This window comes from Epinephelus lanceolatus, chromosome 2 (genome assembly GCF_041903045.1).
Source record: "Epinephelus lanceolatus isolate andai-2023 chromosome 2, ASM4190304v1, whole genome shotgun sequence".
In the NCBI taxonomy this organism is placed as follows: domain Eukaryota; kingdom Metazoa; phylum Chordata; class Actinopteri; order Perciformes; family Serranidae; genus Epinephelus; species Epinephelus lanceolatus.
Genome location: NC_135735.1, coordinates 32,273,545 through 32,289,423, shown reverse-complemented (window position 1 = coordinate 32,289,423; position 15,879 = coordinate 32,273,545). Strand labels below are relative to the sequence as shown.

At 41.2% G+C, this 15,879-nt stretch overlaps 1 protein-coding gene across 5 annotated transcripts in view; it reads right to left on the bottom strand.

Annotated features, from left to right (window-relative positions):
* slc7a9 (solute carrier family 7 member 9) overlaps positions 1–15,808 on the bottom strand; it is a 28,127-nt gene extending 12,319 nt beyond the window's left edge. Inside the window, exons 1-4 of one of the 5 annotated variants that reach the window (XM_078160811.1) lie at positions 14,821–15,808; positions 13,118–13,243; positions 10,162–10,309; positions 3,001–3,243 (exon numbers count right to left, since the gene is read on the bottom strand). In XM_078160811.1, the coding sequence (XP_078016937.1) occupies positions 3,001–3,243; positions 10,162–10,309; positions 13,118–13,234 (508 nt within the window). In that variant the 5' untranslated portion in view covers positions 13,235–13,243; positions 14,821–15,808. Of the gene's footprint in view, positions 1–3,000; positions 3,244–10,161; positions 10,310–12,571; positions 12,658–13,117; positions 13,415–14,820 lie in introns of those variants that run through there. The other 4 variants (XM_078160806.1, XM_078160816.1, XM_078160814.1 and 1 more) reach the window with 4 other exon arrangements.
* Between the last annotated feature and the right edge of the window lie 71 nt (positions 15,809–15,879).

Genomic DNA, 15,879 nt, shown 5'->3' with positions numbered 1-15,879 from the left:
AAAACACCTCACTTTACCAGTCATTCAACATATTCAATGGCATAACTCCGCATTTACATATCTAGGCATAACTGTAACCAATTTCTCAGATATATCACATGCAAATTACAATAAACTCAAAACGGAGATTGCATCGGACATTCAGAGGTGGTCTGATCTCAAGATGTCACTACAAGGCAGAATTGCGATACTGAAAATGAATATACTCGGCCGACTGAATTTCCTGTTCTCTATGATCCCTATGCCTCCACCACCTAACTACTTTGATGAACTACAGTCCCTGACCTCTAAATTCATATGGAATGATAAAAGAGCTCGTATTCGCTTACGCACGTTACAGCGACCAAAACACTCTGGAGGCTTGGCAGTACCTGACTTTAAATTATACTACTGGTCATTTCAAATAAAGCAATTGACAATCTGGTGCAATGAGAATGTTATTACACCCTGGCGTCAGATAGAGAAGGAGATGGTAAAACCGCATAGGATGACAGACATTTTGTGGGTTGAAACCTAGATCTGTGTGTAGAAAGTCTGGACCAATCATAGGCAACTCCTTGAAAATTTGGTTTGCTGTCCAGAAACATATGGGTTGTAACGTAAAGCTTTGTGACCGCTCTCCTGTTTGGCATAACTACAATTTATTACAGCATTCTGGTCCCTATTTTAATGACAGTTGGGCTTCTGGAGGAATTCACATTCTCCAAGATCTGTATGACAGAAATGGTTTGATTTCACTCCAAGAGCTTAAAGAACGTTATTCTCTCCCTGGGTTTCCTTGGTTCTTGTATTTCCAGTTGAGATCTGCAATCCGTGCACATGGAGTTCCATGGGATTCACCTTTGCCCTCTCATCCGTTGGACACTTGGATTTCTTCTCGAACACCCTCTACTGGATTAGTGTCCGTTATTTACAATGAACTGCTCTCTAAAAGTGTTAAACCTTTGGGAGTGATCAGTTCTTGGAACCGTGAACTTGAGGGTCAGGGCTATGATCTGGACTGGGACAATATTTGGACCAACATACCCATCTCATCAAAGAATCCAGCACATCAACTTATTCCTTACAAGTTTGTGCACAAATTCTATGCCACGCCATACAGACGCTTCACAGTGAAACTGACAGATGATCCCAACTGTACAAAATGTGATCAGAACACTGTTGGCACATACCTTCACGTTTTTTGGGAGTGTCCCTCTGTGTCTGGTCTTTGGTCCAAGGTCCATAGTTGCCTTGAAAATATTTTAGGATTTCCCATTCCTATGCATCTTCCCCTACTTCTATTCAATGATGACTCTGTTCTCAGTGGCAATACCAGATTAGCACAGAGGAAAGATATATTTGCAGGATTGACTGCCGCTAAGAAGGCTATAATACATTCATGGTTTTCTCCGGACATCCCATCAGCAAAAGAATGGCTGAATCGTTTTAGAGACATTGCTCTTTTAGAAAGGTCATTGGCTGTCATACATAAAGCGCGAGCATCTACTGTGCAGACCTGGGACGCTCTTAGCAGCTCTCTTTCTGACATAACATTGCTTGCTCGTATATAAAGTGTTTCTGTGAGTTAGGTTGTCTGACTGCAAGACTCTCTGTCATCTAATGCAACGAGTTACCACTGGTGGGTCTGCAACTGTCTGTACCTTTTATTTACTTATGTGTACAATGTATTTTCTCTCCTTAAAATTCCTAGTGGCAAGGCAATGGCACTATGTTTGTAGTATGGTGTTCAAATTGTTCAATAAAAAGTTTGTCACAAAAAAAAAAAAAAAACCCTTTCCCTTTTACATAGATGTGAACAACTTCATAATAATTCACCCTTCGCTACATCCCAACTCCGGACACAGACTGTAATATAGTATCAGGCTGGCTCAGACCAGGGCCCGACAACAACACAGCTGTGCTCCATTGTCTCTGATGCAGTCGTTTCAGATTTCCTTCATTTTCAGGCTGGTGTTGTGGATTTGGAGCTAAATGTTGTGCTTGGGGCACATTGTGTATCAGTGATACTCGTTACCTGGAGAGGTTGGAAAAATATGTACGCAGGGAAATGTTGCTGATATTGAACCAGCTGTGTGTCATCACACTGTGTGCAGATGAACGTGGTTTGACTTCCCCCAGAGATCCCTGCCTGTCCAGTGGCGGAGGTCCAGGTGCAGACAGCGGCACAGGGGCGATGCCAAACACCGTTCATCTACACACACTGCGATGCCACACAGCTGGTTCAATATCAGCAAAGTTTCCCTTTATATTCATTGTCTTCTGTGGCGATCAGCAGTGATGTGGTGGTTCACTTTTACACTGTGATCTGTTGCCTATAGTTCGGCTTTAGCTTCTAACCATCTTTGTCTTTTTAACCTGTTGTTGCTGCTGAGTCAGTTTGACATCCTGGATATATCCTTCAAACACAGACTGTAGACCCCTCTGTCTGCTTCTCTCTGGAATCACTGTTTCATTTTTCCAAAAGTATGATAATATTTCTTCAGGGAGTGCAGTTAGTTACAGTGTGGGCTCCATACTTACTCTGACAACTTGTTGGACTATCACAAAGGGGCAGGGCTTAGGTCATGGATGAATGAGACTTGGATTATACTTCATGAATTGTGTTAAGAGTTTGTAAATAGATGTTTTGATGTAGTTTGTTTGTTTGTTGCCCCTTAAGAATCCTCTCAGTTTTTGGATTCTCCGTTCACCGCGGAGGCATGCGAGAAATACATTTTTTTCACAAATTCAACATGACATGGGGTGAATAACTGATATACAAATGGTCATTTTGTAGGTAAGGTATTCCCTTTAAGTTACAGGCCATTAAACCAAAACAGTGAGCTAAACTTGTGATGGAAATACAGAGGCAGTAATTCTCATGGGGTTTATCACCATGGCACTTCACCTTACAAGTAGTAAAACATTCATTGCAGCAGCTTTAAATGCATGATCAGTAAGTTATGTATAATTTACTGCCTTTAACCATTAAGTCACAAGGATGAAAGTAAAACTTACTTATAGCTGCTGCGGACAGACACTTGGTAATAACAAGAGGAGGAGTACAGCCGGCGTAGAAAGGAGTGGAGGCATATTCTGCAAAGCTCAGAGTGATGATGGCGAAGGAGGAGGGCTTCAGCACCATGACGGTGGTCCAGGTATAAAGGTAGGCTACGAGGGAGCCAAAAGCCTCGTTTAAATATATGTACTCTCCCCCCGATTTGGTGATCATGGTACCAAGCTCAGCATAGCACAGTGCTCCTATATGGTCACACATACAGAAACAGAGAGAAGAGGACAAGGACATGTAAAACAAACTCATATAGGGGACTTTAATAATTGTTTCTGGTAGAAAATTCAAGGGATGTTCAGAATATTCTCCTACCATCTCTGCACACCCTCAAAGCCAAAGACAGTCAATTTTTTATGTTGAAGCTGTGTTAATAACTTTACCCCCCAAGACAATGCAACCCCAATGATAGAGCGTAGGCGTATAAGACTGATTTCTACAGCAAAAGAAATTATACAATTACAACTGAATAACTTTATTACACATAATGAAGACTGAATGTCTTAATTATATACTGTATATCCTAAATATCTATAAAGCTTTAGTTGTAATTTATTAAAAAAAAACTTATTTCATATTTGCTTAAACTGTCACAATATTCGCACAGCACTAAATGAGATAGATAATCTGTTTTTTAAAAAAAATCAACATTCTGCCCATTCTATGGCCTTGTAGCGCTTCTCATGGTCGATTGCCTATTTCTCATTTCAAGTGTTTTCAGAAACACATTTTAGTGTACTGTTTAGCTGTAGAAAGTTGGTCTGGCTTGTGGGCAGTCTTTGGTACTTTGGTTAACTGTTTCCAACATGGCGGCCGGGTCACAAACTTTCTTTTCTTTTTTTTTTTTTTCAGCTAAACAGTACACTAAAATACTGAAAATATTTTAGGTGCCAAATAGGCAATGTAGTTTGCACCTTGATTCATATTTCATCAGCACTGCCTAGTTTAACAGTTGACTGAACCAGATGTACAGCACCAAATGAACCAGAACGTTTCTGGGAAGTGTGTCCAGGAAAGAAAATCTGTTTGTGTAGTAATGGTTAACTGGGGCTTAAACATTATAACCAAGTGAAGCAGCCAGAAGTCATGCATGGTTCAAGCGTGACCCGCGGGGGTGCCAGCCAAGATTTGGTAAGGTATTTGGTATTAGTGATGATCTAAAATGCTGTGATAAGAAATTACCTTGGCTAAAGTGAGGTCAACCAAAACAGGATACAAATGATAGGAGCACTCCAAGGTATAAAGGAGGTGTGATACTTGGAATACTCCTGGGTGTGCACGCTTCCAACTAACCTTTGTTTTGCTCTGTGCATCAATCAAGTATAATGATACTGTAGGACATTTTTGTCTCGTTCCTCATTTGTCAGAGTGGAATAGCAAAATTTCCACAACAGTTACAACTGGTGATAATATATGTGAAATATTATACCACACATTTCATTCTCAGTTTTTACAGAAAAGGAAACAAAGGAATGGAGTGGAGTGGCACAGTAAGCGATGTGCCACTCCACGATGTCGGACTCCGTAGTTTTCTCTGGACCCCTCCCAAATCTGACCAGTGATGACATGTTTAGCCGCATGTCATCATTTAACCGCTGGCTGTCCAGGTGGTGTCCAGCAAACGATGTGGGTTTTGTTAATAATTGGCAAACTTTCTGGGGAAAACCTGGTCTTATTAGGAGAGACGGCATTCACCCCACTTTGGATGGAGCTGCTCTCATTTCTAGGAACCTGGCAAATTTTATTAGTAATTTAAATCCCTGACAACCCAGAGTTGAGACCAGGACAGAGAGTTGCAGTCCTAAACGCCTCTCTGAGCTTCTAGTTCAGTTACCCAGCCATAGTTTTCATAGTTTTATACAAACGGTGTCTGTCCCCCGACCACCTAAATTATTTAAATCTAAAATTAAACAAAGAGGAGTTGTGCATAACAACCTCATAAAAATTAAAACCTCTTCTGTGACAGAAAGACAAAACAGGAGAATTAAATGCGGACTGTTAAATATCAGGTCTCTATCGTCTAAAGCAGTGTTAGTAAACGAATTAATATCAGATAATCATATTGATTTACTCAGTCTCACTGAAACCTGGCTGTGTCAAGATGAATATGTTAGTCTAAATGAGTCCACTCCTCCCAGTCATAATAATACCCACATTCCTCGAGGCAGCGGCCGAGGAGGGGGAGTTGCAGCCATTTTTAACTCTAGTCTGTTAATCAGCCCTAAACCTAAACTAGATTATAATTCATTTGAAAGCCTCGTTCTTAGTGTTTTACATCCGACCTGGAAAACCTCGCAGCCACTTTTATTTGTTATAGTGTACCGTGCTCCTGGCCCGTATTCTGAATTTGTATCTGAATTCTCAGAGTTTTTATCCAGTTTAGTTCTTAAATCAGATAAAGTTATTATTGTAGGCGATTTTAACATTCATGTCGACGTTGATAATGACTCCCTGGCTACCGCGTTTATCTCATTAATAGACTCCATTGGCTTCAGTCAGGGTGTACATGAACCCACTCACTGTTTTAACCATACCCTCGATCTAGTTCTGACGTATGGAATTGAAATTGATAACCTAAAAGTCTTTCCACAGAATCCCTTGCTATCAGATCATTATCTGATTACTTTTGATTTCTTTTTACTCGATTACACGCCACTTAGCAACAGTTACTATACTAGATGTTTATCAGATAGTGCTGTCACAAAATTTAAGGAAAAGATTACTTCGTCGTTAAATTCAATACCAATACCTTCAGTAACAGAGGTTTCCCGTGCCGACTTTAACCTCTCCCAAATTGATCATTTTGTTGATAGCGCCGTAGGCTCGCTGCGAACAACGCTCGACTCTGTAGCTCCTCTTAAAAAGAAGTTAACAAAGCAAAGAAAGTTTGCTCCTTGGTATAACTCTCAAACCCGTAGGTTAAAACAAATATCGCGAAAATTTGAAAGGAATTGGCGATTAACCAAACTGGAAGAATCTCGTTTAATCTGGACAGACAGTCTCAAAACTTATAAGAGGGGCCTCCGCAATGCCAGAGCAAACTATTACTCAGCATTAATAGAAGAAAACAAGAACAACCCCAGGTTTCTTTTCAGCACTGTAGCCAGGCTGACTGAGAGTCAAAGCTCTATTGAGCCTTGTATTCCTTTAGCCCTTAGCAGTAATGATTTTATGAGCTTTTTTAATGACAAAATTCTAACTATTAGAGGCAAAATTCATGACCTCCTGCCCTCGGATGGTAGGCCTACCTATCTAACCTCAAACACAGCTGTAGAATCTAATATATATTTAGATTGCTTCTCCCCAATTTCTCTTCAAGAATTGACCGCAGTGATTTCTTCATCTAAATCATCAACGTGTCTCTTAGACCCCATCCCAACTAGGCTACTTAAGGAGGTCTTTCCTTTAGTTAACACTCATATATTAGATATGATCAATATATCCCTATTAACAGGCTATGTACCACAGTCTTTTAAGGTAGCTGTAATTAAACCTCTCCTAAAAAAGCCCACCCTGGATCCAGAGGTGTTAGCCAACTATAGACCAATATCTAATCTTCCCTTTATGTCAAAGATCCTTGAGAAAGTAGTCGCAGACCAGCTGTGTGATTTTCTCCAGGATAATAATTTATTTGAGGAATTTCAGTCAGGATTTAGAGTGCATCATAGCACTGAGACAGCTCTAGTTAAAATTACAAATGACCTTCTGATTGCTTCAGACAAAGGACTCGTCTCTGTTCTTGTTTTATTAGATCTTAGTGCGGCGTTTGACACAATTGACCATCAAATTCTACTGCAGAGACTGGATCACTTAATTGGCCTAAAAGGTTCAGCACTAAGCTGGTTTAAATCTTATTTATCTGATCGTTTTCAATTTGTTGACGTTCGTAATGAATCATCCTTACGTACCAAAGTTTGTTTTGGAGTTCCGCAAGGTTCTGTGCTCGGACCAATCCTATTTACTCTATATATGCTTCCTTTAGGTAACATCATTAGAAATCACTCTATAAACTTCCATTGTTATGCGGATGATACACAGTTGTATTTATCGATGAAGCCAGAAGAAAGTAATCAATTAACTAAACTCCTTAACTGCCTTAAAGACATAAAAAATTGGATGAGCACCAATTTCCTGATGTTAAATTCAGACAAAACTGAAGTTATTGTTCTTGGCCCCAAACAACTCAGAGACTCTTTATCTGATGACATAGTTTCTCTAGATGGCATTGCTCTGGCCTCTAGCACTACCGTAAGAAACCTCGGAGTAATATTTGATCAAGATTTGTCTTTTAATTCTCATTTAAAGCAAACCTCACGGACTGCATTTTTTCATCTGCGTAATATTGCGAAAATTAGGCCTATCCTGACCCGAAAAGATGCAGAAAAATTGGTCCACGCTTTTGTTACCTCAAGGCTGGATTACTGTAACTCTCTATTATCAGGTAGCTCTAGTAAGTCCTTAAAAACTCTCCAGCTAATTCAGAATGCAGCAGCACGTGTACTAACAGGAACTAAGAAACGAGATCATATTTCTCCTGTTTTAGCTTCTCTGCACTGGCTCCCTGTAAAATCCAGAATTGAATTTAAAATCCTACTGTTAACTTATAAAGCTCTAAATGGTCAAGCTCCGTCATATCTTAGAGAGCTCATAGTGCCTTATTATCCCACCAGAACACTGCGCTCTGAGAACGCAGGGTTACTCGTGGTCCCTAAAGTCTCCAAAAGCAGATCAGGAGCCAGAGCCTTCAGCTATCAGGCTCCTCTCCTGTGGAATCATCTTCCTGTTACGGTCCGGGAGGCAGACACCGTCTCCACATTTAAGACTAGACTTAAGACTTTCCTCTTTGATAAAGCTTATAGTTAGGGCTGGCTCAGGCTTGCCCTGTACCAGCCCCTAGTTAGGCTGACTTAGGCCTAGTCTGCCGGAGGACCCCCTATAATACACCGGGCTCCCTCTCTCTCCCTCTCTCTCTCTCTCTCTCTCTCTCTCACTCTCATCCTATTACTGCATCTTGCTAACTCGGCCATTCTGGATGTCACTAACTCGGCTTCTTCTCCGGAGCCTTTGTGCTCCACTGTCTCTCAGAATAACTCATACCGCAGCGGTGCCTGGACAGTGTGACGTGTGTGGTTGTGCTGCTGCCGTGGTCCTGCCAGATGCCTCCTGCTGCTGCTGCCATCATTAGTCATTAGTCACACTTCTACTGTTATTATACACATATGACTATTGTCACACAAGTATACTGTCTGATACTAATACATACTTTCAACATATTGTACCACAGTAGCCAGAACTATAACTATAATATTATTACTTTCATTAATGTTGTTGTAAGCTACTGTCATTACCTGCATCTCTCTCTCTCTCTCTCTCTCTCTCTCTCTCTGTCTCATTGTGTCATATGGATTACTGTTAATTTATTATGCTGATCTGTTCTGTACGACATCTATTGCACGTCTGTCCGTCCTGGAAGAGGGATCCCTCCTCAGTTGCTCTTCCTGAGGTTTCTACCGTTTTTTTTTTCCCCGTTAAAGGGGTTTTTTTTGGGGAGTTTTTCCTTATCCGCTGTGAGGGTCTTAAGGACAGAGGGATGTCGTATGCTGTAAAGCCCTGTGAGGCAAATTGTGATTTGTGATATTGGGCTTTATAAATAAAATTGAATTGAATTGAAAATTGAATTGAATTAAGCGTGCCACAGTTATTGTAACCTAAACATATGTGGTGAGTTAAATTGTGTTTACTTGTCATAAAGGTTTAATTTTGTTTTAAGACATAATTGCCACCCATATTTGTTATTACACAATAATACATACACAGTGTCATTTAAAAAGATGACTGCATCTGTAAAACATCGACATCTATATCTACATCTACATCTTTATTAGACTTCCAGCCTTTATGTTACAGATAAACATGAACATTTACCACCATAAAACAAAAGGACAAAGTCCTGTGTATGTCCATTCTAAGAAATGTGACACATAAACACAGATTTTTTTTTAAGCCTCCAAAGAGCAGCTTTGCTATATGGCAATCATGGCATTTTTACATTACATAAACAACAGCATGATAACTTTGTTGTTAAATATAAAAACAATCTGATTCAACAGTTGTTGGACTGCAGAAATAACCAGTCTCCTTACCAAGCAATTCATTTCGTTGTTGGGAGCGTATCTATGTTTCCAGGGTTCTATGTTCCCCACTTAACCCTGCAAAAAAGCTTCTATGTTCCCTGCTTACACAAAAAAGCTTCTATGTTTCCCTGGTTCTATGTTGCCCGCTCAACCAAGCAGGGAACATAGAACCCTTTTTGTGTAAGTGGGGAACATAGAAGCATTTTTGCAGGGTTAAGTGGGGAACATAGAACCCGTGAAACATAGAACCCTGGAAACATAGGGATGACCCCCTAATGTGCTACCTGTGATGAAGTGGCCATACATACACCTGAGTGTTAAAGGTCCCATATTGTAAACAGTCAGATTTTTATTGTCTGTGTGTTGTTGTTGTTTTAATATAAAGTAGGTTAAGTCGTTATATAAATACAGTAACAGTATTAAAATGCTAAATCCACAGAGAAATGCACAGTCTGTATTTAGTAACTGTGCCTTTAGACGAGCCATCAGGACTTCTGCGAAGCTGTGATGTCACAGCTATGCTATATAGAGCGTTTTAAGCCCAGTTCAGACCAAAGATTCGCGACGAGACGAAACCGTTTTAGAACGTTGCAAATAAAAGTTGCAGCGGTGTGAACTGGCCGGTCTGAGCTCGACTCAACCAGCTGATGGTGTCACCTGCAACTCAGCTGGTCAAATCACCAGCTGCTGGTTTTAGAACATAAGGCTGGTCACCTGTTTCAATAGCCAATTGGCATGTAGTGAAAAATATGACCAAAGCAATGTCTTACACCACTGACCTCAAAGATTAAAAAATGAATGTGTATTACATCATAAAGTCTATTCTTATTTTTGTGTCCATGTTATAGCGTACTCTCTGTGAAGTGCCTTGCGAATCTCTGATCCACTCTCCATACACAGACAGCTATCAAAGCAGGGAAACAGACATCTCTGATGCTGATTAAAGTGATGTTTTGGCTTGGATGCCGTTCTCACCCAGAGTGGATAACACGCCACAGGCAGCCCAGATGAGGAGGCAGGGTCCCACAGCTCCAGAGTACAGCAGAACAGACTTAGGTGAGATGAAGATACCCGAGCCAATCATGGTCCCAACAATCAGACAGATGCCACTTAACAGACCGACCTGAGCACACACGAAGACACAGTGGTAGAGGTGTTACATCAGTGCTCATAGCTGAATTTTCTTCCATGCTATCTTCAGCAAAAAATTGTTGAAAGGAAATTATCATCTTTTAATTACACTGTGCTGTTAGATATCAGTAGTGTTCCAAGTTCCTGGTTTGTCCCTGTGTGTGTGTGTGTGTGTGTGAATCTCTTTCTCTTCTTGCTCATCATCTCTGCAGTATGTCTTCACCAGCTCTTCACCCAGTCATCGCCAGGTTGTCGTCTAACCTAACTGTGGTAGTCAGATATTTTTAGGCCTTCCTACTCCAGTTAATTCTGCGAACTTTACTGGGGTTGTTTCCTAGTCAGACATTAATCATGTTTTCTCCCTGTGTCTCAGGATCATCTGCCGCCTTTCTGCCTGCCTGCTAACCTTGTGCAACCTCAGCCTGCCCACGCCACTCACCCTCGTCCAGCCTAGTCTGCCATCCACTATGGGGTCAGTCTCAATGTCTCCAATTTACAGGACTTAATCAGATTCACATATTTGATATCAGGAGGAGAGCACATCCTCCAGGATCTCCTCTTAACTAGCGGTTAGCTTCTATCCCCCTACACAGAGTCTGCCACGTGTAAAGACGACTGTGACCCTCTTCTTAATTAAGTGTAGGCCAACCAAATCTAAATGTCGAGTTAATATTGGACATGTTGCTGTGTGTCTACTGGATGTCTGTGGGCAGATACCTCCGTACACCACGGCTCACTGAATAGTTTGGTGAGTATGAAAAAAATAAAATGCTACAGCCTTTACAGTCACCAGATCTCAACCCAGTTTCACATCTATGACTTTTATTGGACCATCATGTCAGACAAAACTGTCCACCACCATCTTCATTAGACCAAATGATTAACTTTCATTTTCAAGACTTTATAGTGATGTCTGTCTCTGACGTTATGTGTCCTTCTGTTATACTACGTCTCTCTTGCAAAATAGATCTTGATCTAAATTAAATTACCTGATTAAAGTAAGGTTATATGAGGAAATATCTTGTGGAGAAATGGTGTTTACCCCTCAAATAAAGTTTCACAGACTTGGTAACGGGCACTAAAATTGCTCTGGCTGCACGTGGTGGCCCAATACCTTACTAAAACACTTCATGTTGGTTTATCCTTTAATTTGTCACCAATCTGCAGTAAAAAGGTTCAAGAAGCACTAAATGGATTACCATGAAAGTTGATACACACATCCGTTTTGCCCAAATTGACATTTAGAGAGGGGGTGAAGAGGGACGCCATTCCCCTTGTTTCAGTTTCAGTTATATACTGGGGGAACATTTTGGGCATTGGGGGGGGGGGGGGGGACGTGTCCCCCTCAATGTGTATGGTGACTACGGCCCTGTCAGGCATGCATAATTAGGCTACAGTTGTCTGGGTGCGCAAAGGTGAAGCGCGCTGGTCTTGTCATACAAAGTTTGATGGAGTGTCAACTGGACAATATGGAGATATTTGCATCTTGAAAGCTGGACTACAAATGTGGATAGACAGGGAGAAACACACACAAGCCTAAGACGTGGTAAGATACGATATTCCTCACTACATGAAGTGACTGATAACAAGATCTGTATAATGGATTGTAAAGAATTTCGTCAGGTTTTTATTTTGTAGACAATCAGTCTGTATTTATAGTGTGTGTGTGTGGTATCATTGGAAAGCTCTGCTCCTGCGCTTTCATGCGATATGCGTGGCATTTCTGTGCGAGCCTGCGTTCGCGAGTAATCCATCCAAGAGTCATGTGTGTGCAAAGCTGTATGAAAGCTCTGTTATACATCATTTTAGTGTAACTTTATCATTTTTTTTCGCTGTGAAAACACTGGATTACCGACAAGTGCTTGGCCTTCTCGGAAAGCTACAGTTCCGCTGTTTCACGTGATATGCGTGGCTTCTCGCTATGACGCACGGTCGCGGAGAAAATCCAGAGAGAAGAACGGGTGTGAATTTGGACGCACTATGCGTCGTTCGGGCCCATAGGGTTAACCGGCGCAGCATTTGTAGCACTGCTGAATTAGTGAGATACGCACTCGGAGAGACGTTCTAAAAACAGAAAAGGAGACAACAGAGCTCTTGATCAAGAATGATCAACACAACAACTCATTCTTTCCACACGCAGTTCAAACCCTATATGTCTCATCATACGTTCAGACTGTGACAATCATTAAAAGCTGCCATGTGAAGTGCAACTACGAGACCAAGCACGGAGCATCTGCTGAGAAATCATACTCACTCAAATCCAAACTGAGGACGCAGAAAATAAGATATGGCACTGACGTCTGCAGATAACTGGGCTCACAGTAAAAACCTCCTAAACATCTGGATCAGAAAAAAAGGACAGCATTGGAGAAACACTGAAACGAATAAATTCAGCTTTTTTTTACTGGTTTTAATCACCTGGTCCAGAGGAGGAGACCTCCCACGAAAAACCTCCTGAACAATAAACACTGAAAGAAATCTAACTGGGTGAAGTTTTAAGTGCTAAAACAATGTAATAATAACCCTAATTTATCCAGGGAAATGTATCCTTTCAGTCCCCCTAAATTCACCTTTGGGCTTAGGCAGCTTAAGGGGCCTGGACAGCACCACTCAGTGGATCACTGTGGAGTTAATACATAGAGACGGTTGTTGTGGTACCGCCTGGTACTCAGCTCCAGCCCCTACTATTGGAAAAAAGGTACGGATGGTGCGATCCTACTGTGTGAACATCTAATGAGACTTGTTCTCAGGAACTCACACACACATAGGGAAACAGATACACACACACACACACACTCACTTCTCTTTGAAGCACAGTAGCCTTCACAGGCTTGTTGACTTTTGGCTGACAGTCCAAGGTGCAGCCGGTGGAGCTGTCCTGGGACTCCTTCCTCTTCCTGATGCTGCTTTTATCCATTTCAGTCTGCTGGTGCATGAAAAAAAGTTTTACACAACTTCCACAAACCTTTACAACACCTTTTTTTGGTTTATGTTGTGATGAGGTTTACAGAGAAATACTGCATCCAGCTAGCAGTAAAATTTCCTCCTATCTAGCAAAACAATGAGGCCCACACAAGCGATACAACTCAGTGACCCCACCCCTCCCCCACCCCACCCCCCAAATCCAATCTGTTTACTTTGTTAATCCTGTGATTTTACGGATTGCATTACTGTAAAAGGCCCTGATCCGGATTTTGACTTTGAATTTGACTCTGCACAGTGTGTTTCTTTAGGTTTCTAGATGATAACTGTGTCACTGTGTCACAGTGGTTTTGAGCCACAGTCTCTGTCTAGCTATACCATATTTTTCAGCATTAGCTGTCTGTGAAGCAGCTCAGGGAGGGGGTTGACAGTCTTTGAGAGAGACTTCATCTGCTGAAAAGCAGCTAAACTTCTTTATTTTGGTTTAGGGTGGATTTTCACTGTGCTGCAAGAGGACCACCATACATTCCAAGAAGTCTTGCACCTTGTATAAACCATTGTTTGTGAGGAGATTTAAAGTCAAATCAATGCAAGGTTCAGTGCAAGTACCATGAGGCTAATTTTTGCACTTGTGTGATATCTGTTTATCTATCCATCTATCCATCCATCGAATAACTTTTTATCTATATAGCACCTTTCAAAAGCATGTTACAAGGTGCTGTACAACAGAAATAAAAACAGGAATAAAAACATATCAAATACAATTGCCTGACAACAACAACAAAGAAAAAAACATAATAAAACCGCCAAGAAATAAAATTGGAATTAAAATTTAGAAAAATTAAAATCACACATCCTCAACAAGGTAATCATGCAACGATAATAAAACAAAATTAAGAGAAGGCCAATCGATAAAAGTGAGTCTTTAGAAGAGATGTAAAAGAAGTCACTGAGCTAGCCTGCCTGAGATCACCGGGCAGGGAGTTCCAAAGCTGTGGAGCGCAGACAGCGAAGGCCCGGTCATCTTTTGCAATGAGACGGGACCTCGGGACCATAAGTAAAGCTGTGCCGGCGGATCTCAGGCAGTGTTCGGGCTCGTAGGGTAAAAGCAGGTCACGGATATAGGCAGGAGCCTGACCATTCAGGGCTTTAAAAACAATTAGTCAAATCTTAAAATCAATTCTAAAACTCACAGGCAGCCAGTGGAGAGCAGCAAGGGTTGGAGAGATATGGTCACTTCTCTTTGTACCTGTTAAAAGCCTAGCAGCAGCATTCTGAATAAGTTGCAATCTACGGATGTTTCCCTTGCTGATCCCAAAATACAGGGCAATACAGTAATCTAATCTTGAAGAGATAAAAGCATGGACAACCTTCTCCAAGTCGGTGGAAGAGAGGAAAGAACGGATTCTTGTTCTATCTATCTGTCAAGACGGACATGAAGCCTTTGTGTCTTGTTAATATTAAATACAGGCTGTCAGTGTTGCTGAGACTCTTTTACTTTGACAATGACTTTGTTAACGTCCTACCTGATACATCATGATAAATAAAATAAAAAATATTTCAAAAAAATGTTTCACTTACGTATGACTCTGATGAAACCCCCCTCAGTGATGCTCCATGAACTTTGACTGTCTCCAGCCCACGTGCAGTGTAATGAACTCACCAATGGTACCTGGCTAAGTTAAATAAAGTAGAGCAGGAATGTGTCATGTTAATGAAAACCTGGGGCTCTTTGTGACTGAGCACACTCCTCCAGTGGGAGGTTCCCAGATCTGATTGGACATCCTGGATAACCCTGGTACAAAAGGGAGGTGGGTACAATCATGCAAGAAAGTTACTCTGTAGACACTTTCAGGACAGTTTCAATTTTCAACGGAAAACTCTGAAACACTTCCTTCTCTCCGAGCTCCACAATGCCTCTTTGATAAGGATATGTGACACCCTTGTATGTGTGCTACTACATTTGTGTATGTGTTTGTGTGTTACACTCACTTTACTACCCTGCCTGTTCCTCTCCTCTCTTCTATTTAAAAGTCTCTCTCTAGCAGAAAGTTGCATTTTATATTCTCCTTTCTGTTTATTTCCCAAGCAGACCATTTTATCAGTGTTATCAGATTTCATGATGAATATCACTCCACTTCAGCACCAGCTGTATTGAAAGGTCAAGCTTCTGCTTTGTTGATCCACCCCTGCATGTTAATGTGTGCGATCTCCAGATTTTTGTTGCAGATCTTGTCCGTAGTCGGTGTAGATGTATAACTTCTGAGGCGTGCTTTATCATGCTTTATAAGTCTAACTGGGACAAAAGTTACCATTTTGTTTTTTCCAGTAATGTTAGGATTGAATTTCAGTGTTTAGGCACTCAGTGTCAAAGATGATATCCATGACAAAATGACACAGGACGTGTATGAATTGTCAGTGACAACAATCCTGAAGTTTCGTTGTCCAGTACTGATTTGTGTTACTGACTTCCTGCAGTGGCTGCAGCAGTTTGGGTACTTGCTCATATACAAAGGACATGTTTTTTTTTTTTAAGCCTGTAGGAGAATTTTAACAGTTGCCGCAGACAGACAGCCTGGCCTGCTCATGGTAATCTGCTAACACACTGGCATATGACCAATAACAGAATGCAAGTTTCAG